Here is a 27,308-nt window from a genome sequence, read left to right as displayed (position 1 = left end):
AGTCTAGACTTGAGGCCTCAGGGGCTTGATTCCAGCTCTATTTTTCTCTTTTCTTTCAACCTTTATCACATACACTGCTTCACAAACGTATTGTCATGAGGGCTGATAGCAGCTCTTTGTACTTTACTGAGAGGAGAAAGATGCCCCAGAGCCATCTGTCTTCAACAAACCAAGCTCTCTGAGGTTATGTCCAACCTAATGTGGATAAACTTGATGACACCATTTAGGTTTTAGAAGTATCCTGTCCACACCACTGTTTTCAGCGTGTTTGTTTTCTAGGAGCTCACAATTCACACTGGGGCACAGAAACAATGAGAGAAATGCTCAAGTTTCCTCCGAAGCTCCAACTGCAACGTCTGCATTGCCTTCAGAGTAAAGCTTGGCTGTTTTGCTGATATATATCTTTCTGTTTCTGTTGTTCAACTATAAAGAATAGTTTATACTAGTGACAATGTCCCTACTATCTCTTCAGTGGCTTCAGCAAGATATTTGGGTGTAATACCTCCTTTGGTGCCTAGATCATGAATGCTGAATGTTTGATTTTATGTTTTGTCAGAATTGTTTAACAAATCAAAAAAGCATTGATACTCTGACAGTCATAAATTAATTTGAGAAGTGTTTTAAAGCTAAATGGTTTCTATGAACGTATACTGAAAGCAAAATATACTGTCCGTAACAAAACTTTATACTGTACATTCAAGTGAGATAGGTTAATTTCAGTTTTAAAATCCATGAACCTGCATTCAGTTATTTTTGGGCTTTTTGGGGCAGGTGAAACAAGCTGTAAACACTGACATATTTTCACCTTAGTAAGTTAATATGAACACTAATTTGGAGTCATGTTTTTCAACACCTGGCTAATAAGTCCAACTTTCACTCTCCTTGTAGCTCTGCTTATCAGTCCACCAACTCCTGAGGGAAATATTTGGCTATTAAGTTGCTAAATGCTCCACTTACAAGTCGCTAACTTTGTGCGTCTGTCTGCTGTTTCACTACTTGGCAGTGAGGTTTTGCCTGCTGTTTGCCAACCAAACAATGAGCTGAAAGATGCTGAAACACTCCATATGTATGTGTGTATTGCTTGTAAGTCACATGCTCCACCAGTATATGCACAAACATGCATTTGCACTAACATGGGACAATACATTTCTTCTTGGTATTATTTTGTCTTTGTGTGTAAACATGCAAATACCAGTGTGTCTGACATTGTGAAGATAATAAAATACAACTTGAGCACAACCCCACCTAACCAGCGGTGTGCTTGTTTTGCACTAATGCCCGCACAGTAACAAGCCTACGAAACTGACCCTTGTACACTTCCGCATCAGTTTATGGAGATTGCCCATGCTTTTCATGACTGAACAATAGGTTTGAGTGGCATCGTGAGAGTTGGAGCAGGATTAGGCCTAACCTCCGAGGGCTCTATCCAAAGCCCCTTTTGTGTGTGTTTGTGAATAGAAACATGCGTCCCTGAGATTGTCTGTCTGCCTGCCAGCCAGCCGTGTCCTACATGCTGTCTGCATCTTTGCTTCATTTAAAATTACTTTCAATGCGTGTGTTTGTGAGTGTTTATTTACACTTATATGTGACATTTAGGGATTATTTTCTTTCCTTCTAGGCTGTCTGTTCTAAGTTACATGGCGATTACTCTGAGTTATGTCTAACGTGCCTCTTTCAATTCAATAGTAGACTTGCAGAAAAAAACCCAACAACACTGCAATGTTTTTTCTCTCTTGCTGTCTAATTGTAGTCAAATGCAACAGGAATAGTGAGCTGAGCTGATGTCTCTAGTCCCTGAAGTGGGAGCAGTGTGTCTGCCTCTGTCTCCTTCTGTATGTTTGATGAAGTAGACAAATGATTTAATCTAGAATTTCACTGCATCCCCCTCTTTCCTTTGCCTTTCTAATCAACCATTTCAATTGGCTGAGAGCATCCGGCCAGTTGTTTGTCTTTTCAGCTGGCTGAGAAAACACAGAGGGAATCAACAAATCTTGGCAATTATAGCTTCAATGTAATTGGCTGCCTCAGCCAGTAATCATGCCGTAGAGCTCTCTGATAATAGTGCATCTCCTCTCCCTGATTGTCTAAGGCCCTCTCTCGTTTTTTACTGTGAAGAAAATGTAGGGTGGGAGCCTCACCAGACGGTCAGTCGTGCATGAACAGAAAATTACCGGGAGAAATCCCTTTCCCACCACCGTTTGATTTTAGATTTAGCAATTACCCCCTACCCTCTATTCATCTCTGGCATGCTGTGGGTTATAAATGAATACACAGGTGGACTGCACGTGCGTGTGCGTTTGTGTGTGAGTCAGTTTGTTTGCATGTGTATCTGTGAGTGTGCATGCTTGATCAGCAGCCCTCTCCATCTTGTGAGAAGTTGACCTGGTTTCTGGTGTCAAACACTAGCATGGTCAGGGGCGGTGAGTAGGTGCTCCATTCATCCAGAGTAGTAAGCATTTGACAGTATCAGTCCGCCGTTAGGCCCCGTGATGGATGCTTCACCGAGCAGGAACAGATGGGTAGAGGCTGCTGAGGATGGAAATGGTATTTGTTTGTAGGCATACGTTCTAGGTTTACTGCAGGAAGTCATTCACCCACAGCACACAATTTTAATACAAGATGTGTTTCGCATTTCATTTTTTACAGATATTTGCAGTGAAAGCAACGGAAGAGTAAGCTTATATTCCAGCCTTTCAAACTTTTTCTAACAAATCCCAAGGAATAGTGTGGACTGAAGGAAACATATTGGTAACTGAATTGCATCATATCAGATTAACACACTCCTTTGTCTGGTGTGTGTGTGTGTGTGTGTGTGTGTGTGTGCCCATGTTTGTTTTACTCAGTCCTGCTGTATCATTGAAGTGTGTTTGCATGCCCAGAGCGAGGACCCTGCAGTGTATGCATGTGTGTTGTTTGCTCTCCTCCTCGGTTGTTTTCCCATGTTTGCACGGATGAATACAAATTGGGCCAAGTTCCTTATGGCTAGAGTTGCTGTAGTGAGTAAGATTTTACCCCCTCGCTCCCTATTTCTGTGATCTCTTAACATAGACATTGCTCTGCTCCTGGCTGGCTTTTGGTGTTACTCATATCCCCTGACACAGCCCAGAGTCATTTGGTTTTGTGTTATGAGTAATAATGTCACCCCCCCTCTCAACTGTTTTCTTGTGACCCTCAATACAGGCCGAAGTGTGAGCACTGCTGGCCTGTTGTCCTGAGCAATGAGCATCATGGGCATTTCTGCCCCTCTGTATGCCTCATTGCTGCTTGTTTTTGTTTCCTTTGACCCTTAGTTCAGCCTTAAGTAGTTTTATTGCAGTTGGTGTTGCAACCCTTTCCATCGATGTCTCCTCTGCTTCTCTCCTACCCTTACATGATTGCAGTCTCCATCAAACCCCCTTTCTTCTTGCTGTGAAGTCCTCCCAATTCCACGTTCCATCCTGCTGCCAAGAAATATCCACTAGGAGTAGAGGAAAATTAGCTCTGCCGACTCCTTTGCATCCCACAACATGCCCTTTTAGCTCTGTCCACCACTCAGTCTGCTCTCCCTTTTCCCTGAGCTACACCACTCTTCATCTCTCCGTCCTCCACTCATCCCCCAATCTCAAACCAACACCTTTGCCTTTGCATGAGGTGGACGGGCCTTATCTCTGCTCTGGCAAACAGTCATTCGCCGCCGCTGTCCTCCTCTTCTCCGCCCGTGCCTTTTTACTCCTCATCTGCTGTCCTTCTCACCTCTTCGCTCTCTCCTCCTTTCTCGTCTTCTTTCCAATTTCCTGTGCTCAAATGAGATGTTGTGTACAGAGGAGAGTGTGTACATTCCTTATCGCCAGCTCCTGTCCGGGTATTAGGTGGTGGAAATGGGCCTGTAATGAAACAGAGAGTTCTGCTGTGCAAACACACACCCTCCAGGTTTGTAGGTATTTTTGTGTGTGTGTGTGTGGAAATGTATGTGTGTGTGTGTGTGTGTACGCGTCTACATGCGCGTGTGCATTCTGGCAAGTCGCTGATTAAGGTCACCCTCTTTCTCATCTCATTACTTTTGCCATTGTCCTCTCTTCTCTCTTCCTGTCTTTCTCCTTCAGCCTCATCCCACTTCTCTCTGTCTCTTACCATTTATCTCTGTTCCAGCCTCCCACTGTCTGTCTCTCGGTTCGTCTTTCTCTTGCAGTATTATCCTGCCCACTGCATCAGTCTCTCTTTCAGTTTCTTCTTCTATAGCGTATATTTATCAAGTTTAATTGTGCACACATTATCTGCTTTTAATAAGAGTCTATTCTTGTACTGTATGTATGTATCTAGAGTGCTAGTACCTACTGCGCGTGTGTCCCTGTCATTCTTGTTCACCACACACTACTACCATGTACCGCCGTCCGTACCCTCTTTTCTCGACTGTTCCTCATGCATGCGTGTAGCAGCAAGAGCGGAACAACACAAACTGCGTCTGTGTGCACCATCCGGCTTCCCACACTGCTCTGTTGTCTGGCATGCCAATAGAATGTCTTCTGTGTTTGCAGAGAGTGCACTTTCACTGAGCCCACACTAAGCAGAAAGGACCTTTGTCTTTAGCAGTGACAGTCTTCCTCCTGTCTTTCTACTGCGACTCAACAGATTTGACTCTCATGTTCCTACTCGCTTAGCATACGCTGATCACTCTTCAGGAGCCTGCTGATCACTCTTCAGGAGCCTGCTTTAAATAGGCAGATAGCCTAATTGGATAGCGGTGAGCTCTAAAGACAGTGTAATGCCTATTAAAGTGTGTCAGATCAGTGAATGATAAGTAGTCTTACTTGCAAGACGGTATTACCTTATGACATTAAGCCACTGATCGTGATTGTTGTTAGAAATGTGGCACAATTGTCTTGAATTAGGGCTGCCCCGACTAAAGATTTTCCTAGTCAACTTGTTAGTTCAAGCTCACATGTTTATGCTAAATTCATTATTTAAATATATATTTTTTGGGCCAGGGGCGGACTGGCACAAGAATTCAGGCCGGGAATTTGACTCGATCCCAGGCCACCTTGTTCACACAAAACACCAAACCGCTAATTTTTGTGGACTGACCTTTTTATATACAGTCTATGGCAGGGGTTTTCAAAGTCTGAGACTGCGGGCCTCTCCTCATACAAAGCTTGGGAAATGCCGCCCACCCCTCCCCCCATCTTTAATTTACTTAGTAAATTTCACTCTGTTCCTGGATGTATGAGATCATGGTTATATTATCTTTTCCCATTGACACTCAACATTTGAGCCAAAATAGCCTAATATTGCTCTGACCACACCAAATAGTTTTAAAAAAGGTCTGTCCTAAAGCATTTATTAGTTTCTGACTCTGATGGGGGGGAAACTGTTCCTCAAAACTACTGTATCTCTGAACTCTCACACATGTAGGCTATTCTATGTGATCTCCTTTTGATAACTAATGCAATAAGTAATGTCATATTGTTTCATTTCCATTCACTGAGCCTCCCCTGAAACTGTTTGGAGCCCCCCTAGGGAGGCCCGCCTCACACTTTGAATACGCCTGGTCTATGGGACAAACCCTATTTGTTGATGTAACAGGTACCAAACCAGGTATAGTCTTTGCCATGTTCATCTACTGACTTTTGGGCCTGATGATTAAAGTAGCGTATTTGAACACAGAGTTTTGAAGACGAGGGTGGAGCTTCATCACGGTGCCCACCTGCTACGAAGTCATCTAATACCAAGTTTACATGACCCCGGACTCACTGAGTCTGCCTGCGTCGCGGCTGCTGGAGCGGATCGCAGCCATTCTAGTCTGTGCTCACACCAGAAGCACTGCAGTGCGTCCCAGAAGTGTCAGACATAAAACAGCGAGTATCTGGTCAATTTTCAAAATAAAATACCCTGTACAGACTCCCGATCGTATATCAACAAAAAACACAGTTTAAACAGACAAAAAAGAAACAACTGAACTAGATCTAGACCTAATTAATCATAGTAGAAGTACATAAAGCAAGCACTAATCACCAAATCAACAAAATCTAAACATGTCAGCAAAATCACACAGGCAAAACGTTCTTATTCTGAAATGCTCCTTGTGGGATGAGGGAACTAATGCGGGCCGCAGTGAAGAAGGAAGAAGGCCCAATCCCAATGTCCGCCCTAAGCCCTGAACCCTCATAGACTTTACTGACGTTTAAGAGGCTGCAAGGGCTCAAAATGCTGTAAACAGGAACGGGACAGCCCTTTGCCACTTTATCACGTTACCTTGATGACGCTGAAACACATTGCACACTTTTTATTTTATGTTTGTGCCTTATTTTTAAGTCCTGCATGTCCTACAGAGTGGAGGAGAGGTAGCCTAAATGTCAATATATATTTGTAATTAATCATTACACTATTGTTGGTCAAATAGCATCATCAAGCAAAAACTAAAATAAATAGTTGAATAAACTAAGTGTGTCATAAGGTTATTGCATTCCTCTGACTTAATGTGTTCTATGCAGCATCTTAAGTTAAGAAAACTTTCAACCATTTTGACATCCGCGTTGGTGTCAATGCTTGTTTGTTTACTGTTTTCTTCTTCTCTTATAACGCGGATTTGCCGTGATATTTCTCTCGCTTCCGGGCTTCCCCTGGTAACCCCATACAGTCTATGTGTAACCCCCGTGTTTTACGCTTTTTATATACAGTCTATGGTTTTACGTCATACTGATATGAACTGTGGGCAATTCCCTCAGCCAAAGTCTGCAGAAATGCGGACTTACGAAAAGGGTCTATAAAGGGCTCAAAATGTCTGCGAGAGAGCCCTCGCGCACTTGACGATTTGATAGTGGGACAGCCCTAATCCCTCACGGACTTCTCGGGAATGCGCCTCAGAGTCTGTGAGGGGGGACATTGGGATTGGGCCGTAGAATCACAAAAGGACAAACAAGATATTAACGTTGTGCGGGCTGCACACTTTGCTGCTGAGATGCTGAGGGGCTTCCAGTGGAAGTTGAAGCTGGTCAGAGGACGGAACTAAGCCGCGGTTGACACGCTGCCTGTGTGAGTCCGGGGTGATAGGCTACGTAGCCTAAGTCCGCCCCTCAGACTTCCCATGATGCATAGCGGTGAACGGGGAAAAAAAGGGTTAAAATTTGCTAATAAGTTTGCCATTTGTTTGAAATACATACTCGAAATCATACTTCATGATTGATATATTCTTAAAACTGTGTCTGCTTAGAATATGATGCGTTGAAGCTTCATAATTGCTGACAGAGAGTAGTCACATTTGTATAAAGTCAATAGAGTGTGCACTGGCTTAAGTTTGCTATGTGATGTTTTGCTGTTCAAAATTATCAATGGCAGGCCAAATTTGCCCGCAGGCCACCGGGATTTGGCCCGATTTTCCCGGTTGGCCAGTCCTTCCAAAATTTGGGTGTCATAAATGGTCCAATTTTCTGTGGGTGAGAAAAGAATGTCACGCTATAACCTTGTTAACACTGTCCTACATTACAGAGAAATACAAAATCCTAATAATGAGTCCTTTAAAATATCTTTTTTACAAGACGAAAGCACAAAAATCTCTTCCTACCAGAGATCCAAGACTCCAGAGGTCTAAACAAACATCAATACTGGGTACTCAGAGTCAGATAAAAGGACCGCTAACCGAGCTAATGGCAGAGCCATGGATTTATAATTAGACCATCTGAGTTCTAATAATATATCCATTGCTAGTGACTACATTTGCAACAATCCCCTGATACTTTCATCCTGGCCCTAACAACAAGACGCAGCTCCCTAGTGAAATTTGAGGTTGTTGTTTTTTTTTCTGCAACTAACAGACCAATGAAAACTTCGACAAACGTCGACTAAGACTTTTCTTATCGACTAATGGTTAGTTCAACTATTAAGGAGCAGCACTGTCTTCAACCCATATTTGTCCTTGTTTTCGATGTTGTATTTTAATTGGTAATAGTTGATGTTGACAAAATAAGCTAATCATAGCAACCTCAAAATTATATTTTTGGGAATTTTCAAGATTTCACGCAATATAAGTTTGTGAAAGAATCATTAATATTAATACCACAATCATAATATCCACAGTCAGGTAAAACTGACTGTCTAAGCTCAGAAAATATTTCAATTATTGGGAGTGCAGCATGTAGAAAATTCATGACGTTTTGGTAAACAAAATTCCTGGCAGTATTTAGTCTCATGACATGAGATGATTTCATGTTGATACTGTATATACTGACTAACTCTAAGGAAATGGGAGTTGCAAAACAGAAGCTAAAAATTCAGGTATTGAAGAGAGGTGCAGCCATATACAGAGAACACTAAAGCGATCAAAAGAAAGAGGATGGAGAATTTCTGTCAGGTTAATACAAGCTCACGACTCAGGGGAGGTCTTGTTTTGGTTCTACAGTAGGTATGTACACCGACAGCAGCAGAGGATGGTGAATGTTGCTATGGGTAACAAAGATTGAAATATGCTTCCCTACCTCCAGCTCATGTTCAGGCCAACCTGGTTGCCCAAGCTGATGGGTTTTCAACATTTAAATCCTCCTACAGGGTGAATGACTGCTTTCCCTGCGCCACAACTGCAAGGGTCCACAGCCTCTGTTATACCATGAGGAGAGTGAAGGCAGGTTCATATCTCTGCCCAACATTGGAAGTTAGCTGCCCTCCCATTAATTTTGCCTTAGGTTAAACACAATGAGAAACTACTGTTTGTACTGTGCTGTTTAATTTCTGTACTTGATGGGTTCCCATCAAGTATGCGTCGCTTGGCTCAGTGGGTCCTGAATGGCTGCGTAGTGACGAGAGTTCAGATATGGGTCATAACATGCTGCATATCAGTCACAGATGAATAAACAGTGGCAGTTCCTCTCTTCTCCTCCTCTGCAATAAGGTAATAGACAGGCACTTGTGGTAGAGAGGTAATATAATATGAGGTATGAGGTACATAGTATAATATAAGTCCAAGTTGTACTGCATAAGGTTGCTTAGGCCTTGTGTGTACACGACCAACACACTCTTCTGATCTGTATTTATTAAACCTAAAAGTCTGATAAATACAGATGTTATTATGATTTAATAATTTGATTTATGTGAAATCTTAAATACAAGGATAAGGATATATTATTAGTATTTATTTTTATTAAACCTTTATTTAACCAAGTAAGTCTCATTGAGATTACAAAATCTCTTTTCCAAGGGAGCCCTGGCCGAGATAGCAATACAGTGTTTCAAACAGCATACAGGTAAACATTAAAAACACATAAAACAAACATGCAGGATTAGCACACTATTAAGGCAGATGACATTAGTTCTAACTCAGGAAACAGTTTCAAATTCCAGTTGAATTAGTCAAATCCAAATCTTCACTTAATTTATAAATGCTGTATTTAGGATCAGCCTATCTGGCTGCAAAAATGCTAGTAGTTCCAGGCTGCAGGGGCAGAGAAAATAAACCATGTTTGCCCATTTCAGTGCGAGCCTGAGGGGCAGACAGTCAGAGGGTGTCGTTTAAGTGCAAACAATCGTTACCAGTGTTAGGTGAGGTACAGTATACCCACAAAGGTAAGCGGGGAACAGATCAAGGATGGACTTACAAATAAATATGTACCAGTGAGTCTTCACAAGACCAATGAAGGCCACTGAAGGATGCACTATGCAAAAAATAATATAAAATCTCCTTCTTTCAGCTGCTCCCTGTATGTTTTGCCACATGGAGATCTGATGATCCTCATATTTGATCTGGCATAGGCTTATAATGCCTGATGCCCTTCTTTTTTTTTTTTTTAAACCTGTCCTGCCCAGCATCCTGGTATAGAGTATGATGAGCTGGATACCACATTGTGCCAGACACATTTTACTTTAACAAGAGAGTATTAATATACTCCTTTGTCTGTTTTATTATTTACCGGGCCGGACAGTGGGGCAGACATGGGGATGGGAGGGCACAAACAGACAGCACAGAAAAAGGACAACACCTGTAAGAGAATGGGGACGGAAGGTGGGGACAACCGGGAATAGCAGAGGGAAACACCAATTGCAGAAAGCAACGAAACCTGCAATAGAACAGAGAGGGGGGCTTGGGGAGGAGAAAAACAACAAACAAACAAACAAACAAGCACAAACAAAAACAAACAAACAATAATAAAAATAATAGTAAAAGACAACCAGCCGAACAGCAGCAATAAACAGCTGACATAGTAAGACAACTAAGAGAAAAATGAAAACAAGAAACAGTCACGCACACTAAATAAGCAGCACAGCCACGAGAGCTGGAATAATAATTAATTAAAATAACTAACTGAAAGAGAAGCATCAGGAATAATTCTACCAGGGACAACTTAAATTTTTTTGTGTCTATGTGTGAGACTGTATGTGTCTGTGTGCGTGTGGGTGAATGTGTCTGTATGTGTGTGTGCGCATAAGCCTGTTAAAGAATGTAGTTGTTAGTGAGAGTGGGACGCCACGACTGTGCCACACCTACCCCAGCAACAGGCAGGCAAGAACCCCAGAAGCCAATAGGGGTGGGAGGAAGAAAAAATAAATAAATAAATAACAACGACCATCCAAATGCCAGTTGACAACGCTATGCTGACAGAACGCAAGAGGTGTAACCCGTGGAAGAGCAGTGCCCGGACTGACCGCGGCGCGCACACAACATAGACAAAAAAAACGCCCAAATGCCATTTGATGAGTCCAACGCACGCACTGCGCGAGCACGGCGACACCCAATGCCCAGCAGCCCCCTGCGAATCCCGCGTGTGTGGTCGGGCAAACGAGCAAGTCCCAGCCCGGCAGCAAACGCGCCACGCAGGTCACCGTGCACCCGCCAATAAAAGTCTGCCGTCCCCCCAACTGAGGCCACCCGCGCCAGCCGACATCCCCCATGCACAGCACGCCCCCAGGCCGCCGTGCAACACCAGCCAAGCCAGCAACCAGGCAAAATCAACCAGCTCAGCTGCATGCCACCACCAACCCACCCGTCAAGGGCCGAGAATTCCAGGCACAAGCCCAGAACAACCGGAGCACAGCCCTGCCCTGCACCCACACTGCACATCCCGAAAACTAACTTTATACTTCAGTATCCAGAGGGGTCCAACAACTGGCCAACAGAGAAATGGGGAAGCATGGATCTGAGGCCAATGAAGTAAACCAGGGACGCAAACTTCCCTCAAGTCCCTCCAAGCCAACGAGGAAATGCCTCCCCCGGACTCCAATGCACAAACTAAACGCTCAGCAGCCATCCAGAGACCCTGCCCAGGGAAAAAGCACAACGCATCAAGATGCATCGACAATCGCCCTACAATCCCACCGCAGCCCTCCAAACCGCAAACCGATAAGCCAGGGCACCCAGCGACCCCCCCCAAAGCGCAGAGGACCTCAGACCGCATGTCCCGGGGGAAGCTGTACCCCGCCCCAAGGAAGAACATCAGAAAGCCGTGCCTGGAAGCTCCCCGCCGCCAGGGAGCGATAATGCGGGAGAACCAGGCCAACAGTCCCCCAGCCCAGCCAGAGGCATCCCTCCCCAGAGTGCAGACAGAGCCAACAGCCCCCGAGGCCGATCTCATCCCCGGACGGGGGCCCAGCCCCCCCAGTCAAGCACCCCCAAGGAGGAGCGCCAAAACCTACCCCGACAACACCGCCCATGTGCCCCAGAGACTCTCGAATGCCCCCACTGTGAGAGAGCCGGCAGGGGGAAGCAGCAGGAGCCCCGCCCCTGCCGAAGAGGGCCCAGGTGAGGAGAGGAGACAACGGGCCCCCAGGCCCAGGGACACACCACCCGCCCAGAAATGAGCAAAAGCCAGAAGCCCGAGTCTCCAGATCCCTAGGTCCAGAGCGGGTCCCCACGCCAGGGGAGCCCCCCCCCAGCCCACCAGGCCTGATGCCCTTCTTGACACAAGCCTCCACATTTATCTGGGCTTGGGACCGGCAATTAGGAATTCTTTGGCTTGTGCATCCCCAGTGACTTGGCAGCCACCCTGGGGTTCAGTATCTTGCCCAAGGACACTTTGACATGTGGACAGTTGGTGGTGGGGAATGAACTGCCAGTGCTGTGATCAGTAGACGACCCGCTCTTCCACCTGAGCCACAGCAGCCCATAATATAAAATAAAATAATACAATATACATACATAAATACATAGGGTTAACATACTAGGAAATTACGCGTAGTTGAAGAAAAAAGAAACAAACAGGAGCATGAAGGAAAATCTGCTGTTGGAAGACAAGGTACATTAGAGAAAACCTGTAAGGGGAATTTAGTATGGCAATGTCAAGTGCTGACAAAGTAGATGCATGAAAAGTGACTGCAAACAAGATTAAAAAAGAAGAGGAAGAAAGCAGTCCAACTCACAGATGACGAATGCACAGCAACACAATCATATCAGTTTTTGATCTTACATCAGTCAGCATCCTGCCAATTAATTCTTTGGTGTGTCTTGCTTGTGTTCGTTAAAGGCTGTTGCCAAGCAGGGAGACACAGAAGCCCGAGATATTCTGACACCTACTTGGACACGTTGCGATCTGGCTCTGCAAATCAGTGGAAAACGCATTGATTGAGGCCCTCTCTGTGCTCAAACGCTGAGCAAGCTGGGCGTCTGTTCAATTAAACACATTAAAAGGATTTTGTTGCACCCTCTACTCGCCCTAGTAATGCCGTCTCCCTTGGCGATCCCTTAAAAATGGAAGCAGAGCTGTCAGATAGCTTACATACCAACACACAGCGTTGGTTTAATTCATTCCCTTCTAGCTTTTATGACTCGACGTTCTTATCTCGTTTGATGTCTTTGATGCTTATAAATACACAGTTTTTTGGGGGTTATTTTTTTTGTTTTACACCAGGAAACTGATGGGTGCACTAGATTTATCACAAGGTTTTGAGTGTGTGGAGGAAAGAGTTTACAAAGCAAGTAAGAAACTTACTGCAACTCACAAACAGAATCTATAATAGAGTGATGGTATACACTTGCATTTGCATATTCATCAGGTGCGTGTCTTAATGGAGGTTGTATAACCCCATGGTGAACACATGAGGCATCATGAATGGAGTCTTGCCCTTATTATTAATTATTATTAACATTATAACCAGTGCACATTCATATCTACATTGCAGAGCTACTAGTTGGATGTTTATGTTGGGATGTGGCAGGTGACCTGGATAGTGCAAGTCAGAAGTCAGACAAAATGAGAAGTTGTGTAGGTGGTCTAAAATGAAGCACAGGAGGAGGAAGCACATTTATGTTGTGGAAAGAACTAGTTTGCAGCTTGTTTTGTTACTGGCTGTCTCCAGTCCAGTCTTCAGTGATGGTAGTGAGTATAATGATGTAATAATGGGGTGTGTTTGCCAAGACATAAAGGGTACAAAATATTTTTTGAATCGACCACTTTCTAGATTTTTGTGGAGCTTACTAGAGCATCTCATGGTATTTGTCAGCAAAATTCTGCTGATGAAAGGTGGACTCCCCTTCCGTACCTTCTTGTGTGATATGTCTCATGCCTGAATCCACTCTCTCTCACCTTCCTTTTCATTTCCAAACCATCGTCACAGATGTCGATCAATGGGTTCTGTTGTTGCCTTCGTATTTGCAGCGTGACCAGTCTCTGCTGTCGCTGGAGGATACGAAAAGGAACACCCATGAATAATTTACGCCAAGCAGGAATATGTAAACGGGTAAACAGACACAAGAAACAAAATGTATGCAATTGTAGCAGCTTGCATGAATTAATTGCTCGGTTGATTCCTGTGTTCTCCTTATTAGAGCTATCTGTCCTTCATGACTGATTCAGGGTCAGCAGTCTATGGGGATTTTTGTAGCAGGGTAAGTGAGTGAGCCGATGGTGGGCTGGCTGATGTGGGAGCAGGACTGCATTGAAATTTCATACATTTGTTTGCTTGGGTTTTATGTGATTCTGTTTACTTAGCTGAATAGTAACATATTTAATTTTGTTTCAAACTCTCCACCGTAGCTGCAATATTAAATGTGCATCTTGCACCTCACACAGTGCACAAAGTGCTAAGTACGGCTGTAACTGGACTGTTCATTAGATACATGATGACTAGGCAGTTCCCTTTTCAGTAGATTCTTGTGTAATGAGGTTTCCGTGCATTATTATTTCATTTAAGCACTGTGAAACGTCCATGTGTTACATCCTGGAATCCTGGAAGTGAATTAATCCTTTGAAATTACTACATTCAGTTTAAACTGAATTGTGTTGGCTGCTGTCACATGTGGCTAGCTGAGGTGAAAAAAGTGTGCATTATACTGAGTTACCAGTGACCAGCGAATTATGTGCTGAAGTAACAGTGGAGGGCAGAGGAGGGGGAGATGGGACGTAACAAAGTGGCCCCATTTGACGTTGTCCCCGGGTCCCAGGAGTGACGACACCAACACAAGACGAAGCCCAGCTGGCTCCCTGGCCTGCCCGATCATAAATAGCCAGGGCCGCAGTGCAGGGTGGAGGTGGTTTGTCATAAAGCCTGGCCCCAGCCGGGGCCCTGAGTCCCTGACGAGAAGAGAATTTATCTCAGTAAAAGTGATAAGGCAAGGCTATTATTGTTTCTGTCCTCCTCCTTCTCCTCTCCCACCTGTTTTTCCTCCCCCTTGTATGTAACACATAACCTCTCCTATTCTTGATTTTCTCTCACTCCCTTGTTCCCCCTTACTCTGTCCTCCTGTCTTGTTTAATCTTTCACTCTCATGTTGTAACCCCTCACCACCACTAGTGCTGCCCCCCCCCCACCCCTTTTTTTTTTGTTGCCTCCCTTCCCTACTCCACCACACTTCTTCTCCTATCTCTCTTTCTCTCAGCACACAGGCGATATTATCAGGAAAGTAATGACTCCTTGGGATGATGTTAATCAGATACTCGGTAGAGGATAATGACCACACCGGGGTTCTACACGGAAACAATATTTGGGTATTAATCCCTGCCGACGAATCAGATGGCTGCAAAGGGTGATTGAGAAGAAGTGAGAAAGAAGGGGAGAGAAAGGAAGAAAAGATTAAAGGTGTGTAGGATGAGCGAGTGCAAGCGAGACAGCAAAGAATGTGTTGGTGAGAGAAGAAAGGAAAATGGAGGAGGGAGTTTGAGAGGGAGACAAAGGGAGAGAGACATGAAAAACAGAGTACGGTAGGTTATTTAGGGGTCAGTCCTGTCTCAAGTGTGTTGAGGTTTTTGAAATACTATTTGTCTCCATCTTTTAGTGAGGCATAGCTAAACTCTCAATTTTTCTCCTCTCTCTCTTTTCTGTTTTCTGACACCTCTTTCTCTCCTCTTCTTGTTGCTCCCACAAGAAAAGTTCCTTTGCTCAGTCACTTTTTTTTCCTTCAAATTTCTGGCTCGCATAGCTTGGTGCCACGAGATTTGAAGCCTGAGAGTCGACTCTCAAGTTTATCTAGCGTACTTTTTTTCTTCTTTTTATTTTTTTTTTATACAGGCCTGGTGCCGACACCAGCCGACTCCTCTCTCATTGTCTCCCACCGCAGCAGCTCAGCTGTCAGGAGCTCAGAAGATGGATGCATTATCACAGGAAGGTCCCCTCCACCGCTATCACCTCATTTAGATGCTCTGTTTGGCTCTGACTCTTGCTACCGTCATGAAAGCGCGTTAGCCTAGCACCAAGGCCCTTGCTGCCTTTGTTTCTTTGTTTACAAATGTATGCTAATGAGTGAGTGGGCTCAGTAAGCGTGCAACCCCTGCATTCTCACTCTCATTCTATCCCCAGTGTCACATCAGCTGTGACAGTTGTGGCTCTGCAGCGGCTCAGAGTAGCCTCCTTATCTCCTCTACTGTGATTGGAGCAGCTGCATCTGGGTGTCACCTGCAACTGTGGGGATTGCTTATTGGTTTATGTGTGCATACACTGTGTCTCTGTACACTAGGGGTATAATTAACACCCCAGAGACTGAGAACTCTGGACACTTTTAACCTTTATGTGAGAAGACCCATCAAGGCATCTAGAGAGAGTTTCCATTATTTTGCATTTGTTGTAAACCACATACAACTGTGTGTGTGTGTGTGTGTGTGTGTCATTTTTATATATTTGCTATTGGTCCAAGATATTGTTTACATAACTAACTGCACCTATAATATTTGTGTCCCTGTGATCATTTATTTAAGTAGACTCAAATAAATGGTAAAATGTGTTTCATGTTTATATATTCATGTTTATATCTCGGTGGGGATTTTAACCTGAAAGAAACTAACACTAACCAATGGAGACTCTTGCCACCAAAAATTGAGGTCTCCACGGATAGAGACGCTTTTTGAGGGTTAAGAATTGATTTCTAGGGTTCAGGCAACATTTATGTTAGAGGTAGGGTAAGGGTTAAGTTGAGGCATGTAGTGAGGTGGTTAAGGTAAAGGGCCAGCGAATGCATTATATGTCAATGAGATTTCCCCATGGAGATTTATGTCATCCACTTTGGTCACTGTTGTTTGTCTCTCTGAGATCGGCCGCTGTAACTACCTCTTTTGTGTCTCTAGCTTCATTCTGTGCCTCCTTTGATACCTTCTGTCATCGAACATGATGGAAATGTTTCCCTTTTTGCACTCTTGTGTCCATGGCAACCCTGAGCAGGGCCAGAGCAGACTGTATAGGCCTTTAGACAGCCAGTGGAGTTTACAGAGGCCTTGGCACTAAGCAGCAGGAGGAGATGGTCAGAGACAGGCAGCCATTTAGAGGTGAGCAGGGCGATTGGGCTGGCAGAACACAGAGGGATCAGACTGTTTTGCACCGCAGCCTATGGCCAAATACCAGCTAAATGGGAGATTGACAATATTTATCAGATTCTTTTTTGTCCCCTGAGTAAACCCGTTACGTACCATCAGAGAGGTCAAACAATACATTTACTGGACACTATGTGTGGTGGTGTGTTGTTTTGTTTTTTTAGAAATATAATGCACACGGCTTTAAGCTATCACCTCCTAGGAACTGTTCAGCTGCTAATAGTGGCATGAGTGTAAAAACCTCAAGTGCAGATAATAGTGTTTCAAGTAGAGAGCAAGTCGGTTATAAACCTCACTGTAGGCCAGATGGTCTGGAGATAAGCAATAGGCACTTCCTGGCTTTTAGAGTGTTTCTGATTGTGGATGTAATCTGTTGACTTCTTAATGGCACTCTTCACATTTTCACACTATGGCAAGTAGCAATAAATATTCATAAATGGAAGACAAAAGCTTGTTTCATATTTGTGCATGTACTATTGAAATGTAATGAACACTGCCTTTCATTCTGAATGCAGCAGACCTCACACAAACTCATATACTCTGAAATGCAAATGTTTAATTGATTCTGTTCATTAGATTTGGTTCAAAACAATACCCTCTAAGTATCTGTGTGTATGTGTGTGTGTCTTGTGCGTCTGTGTGTGTGTGTAGCCTGACACTGCAATAAGGTCATTCCATTTTCTTTCAGGCTGTCTATTAATCTTTGAGTGCACTGTGCCTCGGGCCACTGATTATATGTGTGTTTCCATCCAAAGCGTTTTGTTTTTTTGTTGTTTGAATTTTCCTAAGTGGCAGCTTTAGTGAGCTATTAGTGGAGTGCAAAACATTACAGGAGCTTAGAGGAGAGGAGAGGGTAGAAGAGAGAGGGGGAGAGAGAGAGTGGGACCTCTTTGCCCCTGACCCATATTACAGCACATTAAGCATCTCTGCAATCTCTCTCTCTGCCCTACCCACCCACAGGCCTACAAGCACACTGTCTCTCTCACTACATGCTCTCTCGCTCCGCTTTCTATCTTTTCTCCCATCAAGTTCTCTCTCTCTGACACAGAGCCTTTGTCTCTGTTTATCTCATCTCCAAAGTCTTGTTATGCCTCTTGTCTTAATGCACTCTCACTTTGCTCAGAAGGCTGTGTTGTCAGAGCCGAGCTAAAGGCCAGGGAGTGCAGGACTCAGAGCCGGGCCTATTCATCAGTTTCACAGCAGCCCTCCACTCTGCTTCATTACTGACTAGCTAATGGCACAGATCAGTGCAGTTTATTTGCTATAATTAGCTAGCTCCATTTGGCCAGTGCAGCCCCGGTGAAGCCTGCTACACTTGCGCTGCCCCCTGCCATGCCACCCTGCATATGTGTGCGCACAAATGCTTGGCTGTTGGGCCGCAAAGAGTCATTAAGAAACTACGCTGGCCCATCAGTTTTAGATCCTCCATTGCCTTGTGTCAACCCTGTTTCATAACGTCATGCCTGATTGCAGAGCAAAATGCCGTGAGCCTTGTAAAACTTTATATGCTGTGCACTTGTAAAAAGTAGTAGAGTCTATTGAAAAATGCATCGCAGAGAGAGGATAGAGAGGCAACGAGTGAGTGGCTAAGTCAGTCAGTTACTGGCCGCCTGAGTAATGAGTGATTGAACGAGTGAACATGTGAGCACCCGGAAAAGGGAAGGCTCCCACTCTGTGGTTACACCCTCTTCTTGACATCTCTCGCAGACTCTTGTCCTTGCATCCCACTCAACTTCCTCTTACCGTGTCCCCCTTGACTTCCAATTGAATCTCCTCCCCCGTAGCCTCATCTATTCTCCACCCTTGCACCCCGTCCCCCTCTCACTTAATCCCCCTGTCTCTCTCCCGCTCTCATGTTCTTAAAAGCGGCAGCCTCTTGTTTGGCCGCCCTATGCAATTTTAATCATGTTCCCCAATGCAGGGAGATGAGGCGAGGGGTTATTTAACATTCTCCTACGATGCTGGTGCAAGCTCAAGGGGAGCACGGTCTACGTCACCAAGATGGAGTCACAGTGTACTTACTAAGTAGAGAAGATCAACCCTGTAAATAATTTACACAGAGCATTCTGTAACTGTGCATTTCTCCACTCTTCCCATAACTCTTTTGTCTGTTCATCCTACCAAGTCATCTTTCCCGTCTTGTTGTTTGATTCTTGTTGCTTATCGTTTCTCCCAGTTTTCTGCGCCTGTCCATCATTTCCACTCACCTTTTCTGTATGGAAAAACAAATTTCACATCAAGTACTTATTTTGGTCAGTATTCTCACTGATGCAAACAGCCAGCTCCCCCATACTGCATCAGTTTGACGCTATGTAGACATGGGCAAGAGGTTAATCAACATAATCATCAAACCTTAGTGATCAAATAGTGCAACTACTTCACCTAGTCATCTATCAGTCCTTGCAATGTGTCAAAGGCTGCGTTCAGGCTACAGGCCAAAGTGCTCATATGTGACTCAGATCAGTGTGAACAGCACAAGTCACGTGAATCTGATCTTTCCTGTTCAGATTTGGGCCACTTTCATATGTGGTCCAAAGCAGATTAAGGTCATATTTTTTTAAATGTGACTTTAATCTGGACTGTCAGATTGGAATTCATACGACTCTGACATCTCTAGAGCAACCGTCGTCACAATACTGCTCTAATGGGAGCCGCAGTGAACGGAAAAGCTCCACAAAAAGCCATAATTAAAAATTGGTCTCTCTTTCTCCTCTTCCTTGTCCTTATCATGAACGAATTCCCTTTCTTTCACCTGAAGTCAATTTAAAAATAAAACCGTAGAAGCTAACTTTTGTCTCAGCTTCCATGTTTACTTCTGTAAGACAGCCTGTGATGTCATATTATTCTTTTGCACATGTAGGTCACTTTTTAGGCCATGGCCAATTCACACTGAAGGCTGATATGGGCCATATTGATATGGGCAATAAATTGGAATTGAGTATTAAGGCATGTAGTGTGAATATAGCTAAGAAAACAGGCTAGTGGTAACTGTGTGGGAGTATTTTCTTGCACAAATTGTCCATGATAACAGATGTTGAGCTTCATTTGAATCTCTACTAAAGCACTGTTCCAGTGTAGCCCTTTCACATGGCTATTTCCAGCAAGGATAGTGTCACCAATAGCCTCTTTATAAACTCAAAAATAAGAAATGACTTCAGAGTGCTCCAGCATCCCTTCACTGTCTCTGGGACTCCTTCCAATAAAGCATTTTTGGGATGAGATTGAATATAGGATCTGTTGGTAGTGCAAGGTGCTATGGCTCAAAATAAATGAAGAAGGTTTCCAGTGCCTCTGAAATATATTTGAGGTCAACTTCAGTCACTTGTTATATGTCAAATATTAGATCACATCCTAATACGACAATAGCACAAGTAAGAATGTGGTTCTAATTATTCAATTAGTTGATCGGTAGAAGAACAATCCAACAAAGATTTATATAATCAATGAATCGTCAATAAATAATTAAAAGACATTTATCAAGCAAAAATTTGGTACATATATGTCTCAAGCCTCTAAAATATGAGGATCTTCTGTTTCTTCTGTTCTATAATATTGAATGTGTTTTAGTTTGGGGCTGTTAGTAAGAAGAAGCAAGCATCACTTTGGACTCCGGGTTATGGGCATTTATTTGCTATTTTACATACATGTAAAATAAGTAAAACCTTCTACTGACTTGTGGATCAATAGATTAATTGAAAACATAATCCATTAGGAAATTATTATTAGTATTATGAATAATTTGTAGTTGCAGCCCTGGAAATATGTACTTTGAAACCAAATGAACAAGTAGATGTTTGACCTTCTTTTGGGCATTGTAATGTGTATCTGTAACCATGAAACAGGTATTTATTTAATGCATTTTCCCCCCTGCCTCTGTTCTGTTGCTAGGCCTAACCCTAACGTGGAACATTAATTGTGCTTGACTGTGCCTTTTTCAAAGGAGACCATCATGTAGGAACCACTCTTGAAATAACACTGGCAAGTGAATTGTGCTAATGACCGCTGGCGTTGTTCTGTAACCACTGTGAGCTGCCGTGTTTGGCTGTGTGCTATTATTTCCCCTGTTTACCAGAGGGGCTATTACAGATCCTGAGGGCTCCCAAACAGATGATTATTATCTAATTTGTTGTCACTGGACTTTGTCATATATGTCCAAACTTAACTCCTCCTACTTAAGCACCTCAGCTTTATTTATCTCTTCTCTAATGTTCACTTGTCTCTGCTTTTCTCTTCTAAATGCCCTTCATTGCCGTGCACATAGCACCCTCTGCACTGACTTCTTTGCTTCTGTGATTAGCATTCTGCTGTATCACCGTTCTATCACTTAACATAGAGTGGAGCACCGCCTTGCAGTGAAACCCAGTGGTTGGTGTCAGTCTTGTTCAAAGATAAAATGAGACGCAGAGATACAACACGCACACACACATGCATTGTATGCATATACACGCACAAACACACTGAAATACACACATACATATAAATTGGCCCACGTACAGCGGAGATGAGAGCTCTGACAGCTGCAGTTTGCTGAAAGCTATAGAGTTTAGAATAGCATTAGTTTTAAAAGGGCAGCCAGGCAAGGTGAACTTATTACTCATTTCCCAAAAAGCAGAGTAAGCTGGAGAAAGTTTCCCCCAATCCTTGTCTCTATCTACAGATTACACCCACATCAACCTTGGATAAGACTGCTGTTTTTTGTGGTTTTTAATATACTCCGTCACAGACTTAATCTACAAAACACTCCAAAAATCGGTCCGTATCTTCGTCCTCTGGAGGTTACAGAAGTTGCTCTCCACCATCTTACCTGCACAGTAAATAGTGATGCAGTTTTAGAACCGGGGGGAAATGAACAGATTAGGCAGAACATAAGAGAGGAGGCTCCTGAATGATTAGTATTCTGGCTGGTCTCCTGCTGGTGGAGGCTTATAGTCGATTGGCTTCCATTAACCTGCCAGTCTGCTCTTCATTACTTCATTAGAGCCCACATGGAGGTTCGAGGAAGTCCAGGGACTGACTCCTGACTCCCTGCAGCTCGCCACAAGCATCAGACTTACCTCGGCTGCTGTACACTGCATCATGGTCAACTCGTGTGTGTGTGTGTGTGTGTGTATATATAAATGCCTGTCTTTCAGGTCTTTTTAACTTTGTGTTGGTGGTCACCACCACAGAACTATGTGATTGACTGATTTGTCAAACCTCTGCTTCCTGCCAGACATGTAAGCGTGAGTCCACACATGCATACGTGCATTTAGTGATGACACACACTCACGGGATATGTTGGCAAAGAATGTTTGAATATTTCTCTACTAATGTACGCACACACACACACACACACACACACACACACACACACACACACACACACACACACACACACACACACACACACACACACACACACACACACACAAACCCAGATAATCTACAAGTGCTTTGCAGTTCTCATTATATTCTCCTTTTGGGATTGTTAAAGAATGTATTAGAAGAATATATTAGCAGTGAATGTTCTTTTTCAAATTTGCAAACATTTATCCATAAAAAGGGACTCTCTGCGAATGGGGCACTAATGATTTAAATGTAACTGTAATGATATAAATAGCAGCGGAAAGTAATTTCCATGTTACACCTCACTTGATAAGGCATTTTCTTTGCATACTGTGCAGAGATGCATTTTGTTCTTTTAGTGCTTAAAGAAGGAAAGAAGTTCAATCAAAAATTACTCTCCTCACCCTTCAAAAGACAATGCTTGAGGGACTTGAAAAAGAAGAGACATTTTTTGAAATTGAATTCTTTGTTGAAGTTTGTCTCCTAATGTCGGTCTATGGTTTTCTGTCACCTGGCTGATGTTTCCATAGGTGATCTACTTTTCGGCAAACTCTAATGCCGTTAATCTTTTCTCTATTTATTGGGGGTATTAAAGAAAGCTCAGATGGATTTGGCCGTCAGTCACAAGCTATACTGCTAGAATATTTCTTATGCCTGCAAAATACAATGCGTTCCTATCATCTTGAACCCAGGCCGCGTTAAGGACTCAGCCTTGACACGTGCTAAACACTGTACCAGGTGAGCTACCGTGGCGCCGATATGAGGTTTTTATGTTCTGCGTGCTCATTCATATTTAAGGTGATCACTTACATAAATGAGGCGAGGCAAAGGGGAGTCTCACCTCGCTCCCTGGTGCATTGCTGGCTCATAATAGTCTCAGATAAACGGTTAAGTGGAGATGTGCTGCCGGTTGACTCATGCAGTGACTCATGCAGTGTTTACTCAGTGGAAGAACAAAAATAAACAGCAAAATGAAGTGAAAGACACATTGCAACGCGTAAAGAATTACATTTTCCATTGGAGGGATTTGTTATAATTACACTATCATCCTTTGTTTAATATCTTTGGGGTATTTTTTACACATAGGTGCATGTAACTATGAAATTAAATTAATAGAGCGTCCTGAACATTCAGACATTCATTTTTTTATGAAGGGACACATGCCACTACTGAAATCTACATTTAGAACTTTTACTGTAAGAGATTTTATTTACATAGTAAGACCAAGACTTGGAAGTTGAAGGGTCTTGCTATTTTTGGCTCAACAATGGTCAGGAAAGTCGGGCTTGAAGTGAGACGAAGTTGAGCACGGCTACTCTTTGGTGTTTGCTCTTTGATCTGGCGGAGCTTTGAGGGACCCTGGAGGCTGTCTTTAGACTGTCCATGTCAATTGCACTGCGGACCGACTGTTTTCACTGCACGGTTCTTGTGGCTCGATGGCCTTGCTGGACATGGAAATGACACTCCCCGAAAGCTTCCCCGACTTCCATTGGCTGGTGTTGTGGGATTATTTAGAGTTTTGTTGTGGTCCTTTTTTGGGGTGACCTTTGGTGTGAGCGGACAAGAGTCAGAAAACATACCACACAATATACCCTTACATAATCAGAGAGAAAGATGGGAACACAGTTTCAAAGGGAATGTGTTGTGAACACGGCAATTTTCTCCTTTATTTCATATATTCAATGAAAGCCAGTGAATTATTATTTTTTTTTTTCAGATCAAAGCAGATTTTTGTTACAGTTGTCTGGAATCAGTGAAATTGCAAAGGGAGTGGTGGGAGACATGCAAGATGATATCCAAACAAATGAGGAAAACAAATCATCAACGAATGCAGATTATGTTGGATATGGAGACTTTCATGAGATGCAGAACAAGTTGTACAAGAGAAAAACTAACTTTGTTTTTCCACTCTCTCCTCTCTATCTCTTTACATGAATGGTGAGTGAGCATGCACAAGTACACCTATCTGTCTTTCAGCTTGCTCATGACTGCATCAATTATTCCCTGCAGCTCAACCTTGCCACACACACACACACACACACACACACACACACACACACACACACACACACACACACACACACACACACACACACACTCACACACACACACACACTCACACCACCTCCCCCATCTAATTCAGCCCACTCTGACTCATTGTTAAGGGGACATATTGGAAAACCATTAGCTCTCATTATGCTTTATAGCCACCCCGTTCTCCCCATTCTGTCTTTTAATCACAATCATTCCCCTTGTGTGTGTGTGTGTGTGTGTGTTTGTGTGTGTGTTTGGGTGTGTGCATGCCATTCTGTGTGTGGCTGTATTGTGCGTACAGTACAGCCACCCCTGCTTTACAAAGTCCCTCCCCTCCTGCTTTTTATGGGGGAGTCAATGGCACAGGCGCCACTTTTTATGGCAGCTGATCCAAGCTGCAGCAGTGTTGTGCATTCGCGAACCATGTCAGCTAAATGGGATCGAATTCTGCACAATACAAATAAAAAAGAGATTGGAGTGAATAGAGTATGGATTCCCTTTTATATGAACTCCTTGTAGAGGTGAAAACTCTTATAGGAAACCTTGTGAGTATCCGTTCGCTGCTTGTAACTCCAAATACCCAGGCTCCCATAAAGTGTTGAATATCCTGTTACTGCTCTGTATTGAATTGTGCACCGGTTTGATCATCCATGACAGTGTGTGCGTATGAATGTGTGTTTTGCTGGCAGTGTGGAGAGGTAGCAATTTTGACCATATGCTCGGACACACACACACACACACACACACACACACACACACACACACACACACACACACGTAATGAGTGGATTTAAATTCCGGTTGTTCTCTCCCGGCCGAGGCAACTGTCAGCATTGTGGAGCAAAACTCCCATAATCCATCTGTGGCGTGACAGCATTCTAACAGGTCCACTTTGCAGCAAGAAAAGCTATTCTTTATGTCTCTCCATTTCTCAACTCCCCCCTCGGCACCATTTTCACTCCCCCCACTCCACATTTCCCCTTCGGACTGGTTGTCATTCTTCTCTCATGTCTCTTTTCCAATTACATTTTTTTTATCTTCTTTTTCTCTGGAAACCCTTATTTGGGTTTGATTACAGTAGGGGGGCTCAGTAGGAAGAAAAATGAGTGATAGCTCAAAATTATTGTTGACCATGATCATGATGGTAATGAAGATATTCATAATTATAATTAAGCTTTTGATGATGAAGATAATGATAGCGATCACAATGACAATGATGCTATTATTAATGATGATGATTAAAATGGAGATGAGGAAGGTGACAATGAGGATTATGATGATGACGTCAACAATAGTGATGGTAATGTTGCTTGCTGGCTTTCTGAGCAGTGTCCATGTTTTCACCTTGGCCCAGATGGAGAGAGACAGATGGAGGGGACGGACGCCAGCCGTAAGAGGGACACTCGCTCCTCAGCCGGCCACCACAAGAGTGAGGACACCAGTGACAGCAGGGAGGATGAGGCTGCAGTGAGTCTTTCTTTCTTGCTGCCTTTCTGTTTCTCCTGTCTCAACACTCTGGACTGAAAATTAATACTATGTCACAACCTAAACACACACACCCTACCCACCCACGCCCTTCTGACTCAGGAACAATGTGGTTTAGTGTGTGTGTGTGTGTGTGTGTGTGTGTGTGTGAAGGAGCTCATCAGGGCTCCTACAATCACAGTGTGGATCTTTATCATCATTAAAAACCTTGGGCTCTGTTCTCTGTGCACCTAATGATTAGTGCTCCATTCTGCTGGAGCCCAAACCAGTCCCCTCTCTATAATGGAAAAGAGATTAGGGATGATGCAACGACCACTAGACGCAGGTTAATGTGTTTTATGAAATTGGCTAATTTAGGTGGGGACTCTGTGATCAGATCTTATTGTTTTGAAACTTTTCTTTTTGCTCATTAAAACCCATCCACAGTTTAGCCTGGTGACCCCACCCACTGCACTGAATTTTAAAAATGTTTCCGGCTCTGGGAGGCCACAGCTCAAAATATATTGTGAATAAATCATGTAATCTAACCTCCTCCTCAAGTATTTATTTCTGTGATAGTTCGCAGGCTGAGAGATGTGAAATGATACCCAAAAGCAGAACATGAGACGGAGATTGTACCACCGCCATTAGCACTTGGTACATGCAGCAGTAAACCACTGAGACAATCTGACACTTTAACTCTCATTTCCCTGACAGTAGGTGGATTTTAGTGTTAGGTACAGCAATTTTGGATAATTTCCAACTATTGCAGGACCTGCAGAGCACTTTAGCTCCAACAGCGTGTTGAAACGGCGAGCTCCTGTTGCTTCCAACAAGAAGTCCAAATGAGGATTATTATCAAACTTTGTCAAAGCTCAGACTGCAAATCATGAATGGTGATGATGTCATTACTTTGACTACCCAGTTCTCCAAATGTATACTAATGCTCAGTATGCAAATGTTTAGAGTCTGATCTGAGTGTCTGCTAAAATGGATTACAAAGAGACATATCTTGCTAATTTGTTGCTTGGAAGGGATAATTGGGCTCAAGTCAGGAAATTATGATTAGTATTTTTTAATTTTTTTTATTATGCTTATTTTTGGACATACGGTCTCCACGGGACAACAGATTTTGATTCCAAAAAGGAGATTGAAAACATCTGAAAGTAAGACTATATCTCTGTGGGTATGTCCAGACATTGAGCAGTCAAAAAGACTGTGCACGCTGTAATCCTTCTCTCTTTTCTTACATAAATCTAGCTCTTTGCTGTTGGCAATATTGAAGTAAATGGACTCCCTCCTTCCTCAACCTAAAATCGACCAGGTTTCCATGCCAGTTTGCCTCTCATGTTGACAGGCTGTCTACCTTAAAATGGTATCTTATGAAACTACCTGAGGTGCGGAGGAATTATGTTGTGAAGTCAGACAATCTGCAGTAATTAAATGTTCACCACATATGTGGCTGTGTGATGTATGATTTCAAAATTCTTGTAGAGCAAGAGATGTAAGATGTAGATATAGGTTCATGAGATGCATTGGTATTTCCCTAATAAATAGCTTTTACCTCTGTGCCTGCTAGAGAGGATCACTACACTGTGCTATAAAGGAAGTCCCTGAGAAGCTGCTGTATGTGGAGTGATTTTAAATGAATTAGACAGTCAAGGACCAGTTTATTCTGAAAAATGATCTGTGCTTTTTATTCTGGTCAGTTATTTTTGCTTTCATCAAGATATAACACAACTTGGAACTGATGTTGTATTTCTCTCTGTCAGACATGTTTCACTGTATCATATC

General features: G+C 43.3%; 1 protein-coding gene across 3 annotated transcripts in view; it reads left to right on the top strand.

Annotated features, from left to right (window-relative positions):
- b4galnt4a (beta-1,4-N-acetyl-galactosaminyl transferase 4a) overlaps window positions 1-27,308 on the top strand; it is a 149,414-nt gene that overhangs the window by 35,204 nt on the left and 86,902 nt on the right. For 2 of the 3 annotated variants that reach the window (XM_046037942.1, XM_046037944.1), the window contains exon 2: window positions 25,405-25,517. In XM_046037942.1, coding sequence (XP_045893898.1) covers window positions 25,405-25,517 — 113 coding nt within the window. Of the gene's footprint in view, window positions 1-16,601; window positions 16,647-25,404; window positions 25,518-27,308 lie in introns of those variants that run through there. The other variant, XM_046037943.1, reaches the window with a different exon arrangement.

The sequence above is a fragment of the Micropterus dolomieu genome, linkage group LG22 (assembly GCF_021292245.1).
Source record: "Micropterus dolomieu isolate WLL.071019.BEF.003 ecotype Adirondacks linkage group LG22, ASM2129224v1, whole genome shotgun sequence".
NCBI classification, from domain to species: domain Eukaryota; kingdom Metazoa; phylum Chordata; class Actinopteri; order Centrarchiformes; family Centrarchidae; genus Micropterus; species Micropterus dolomieu.
Note: the sequence above shows the minus strand (reverse complement) of the source record. Positions and strands in the feature narration are given on the sequence as shown.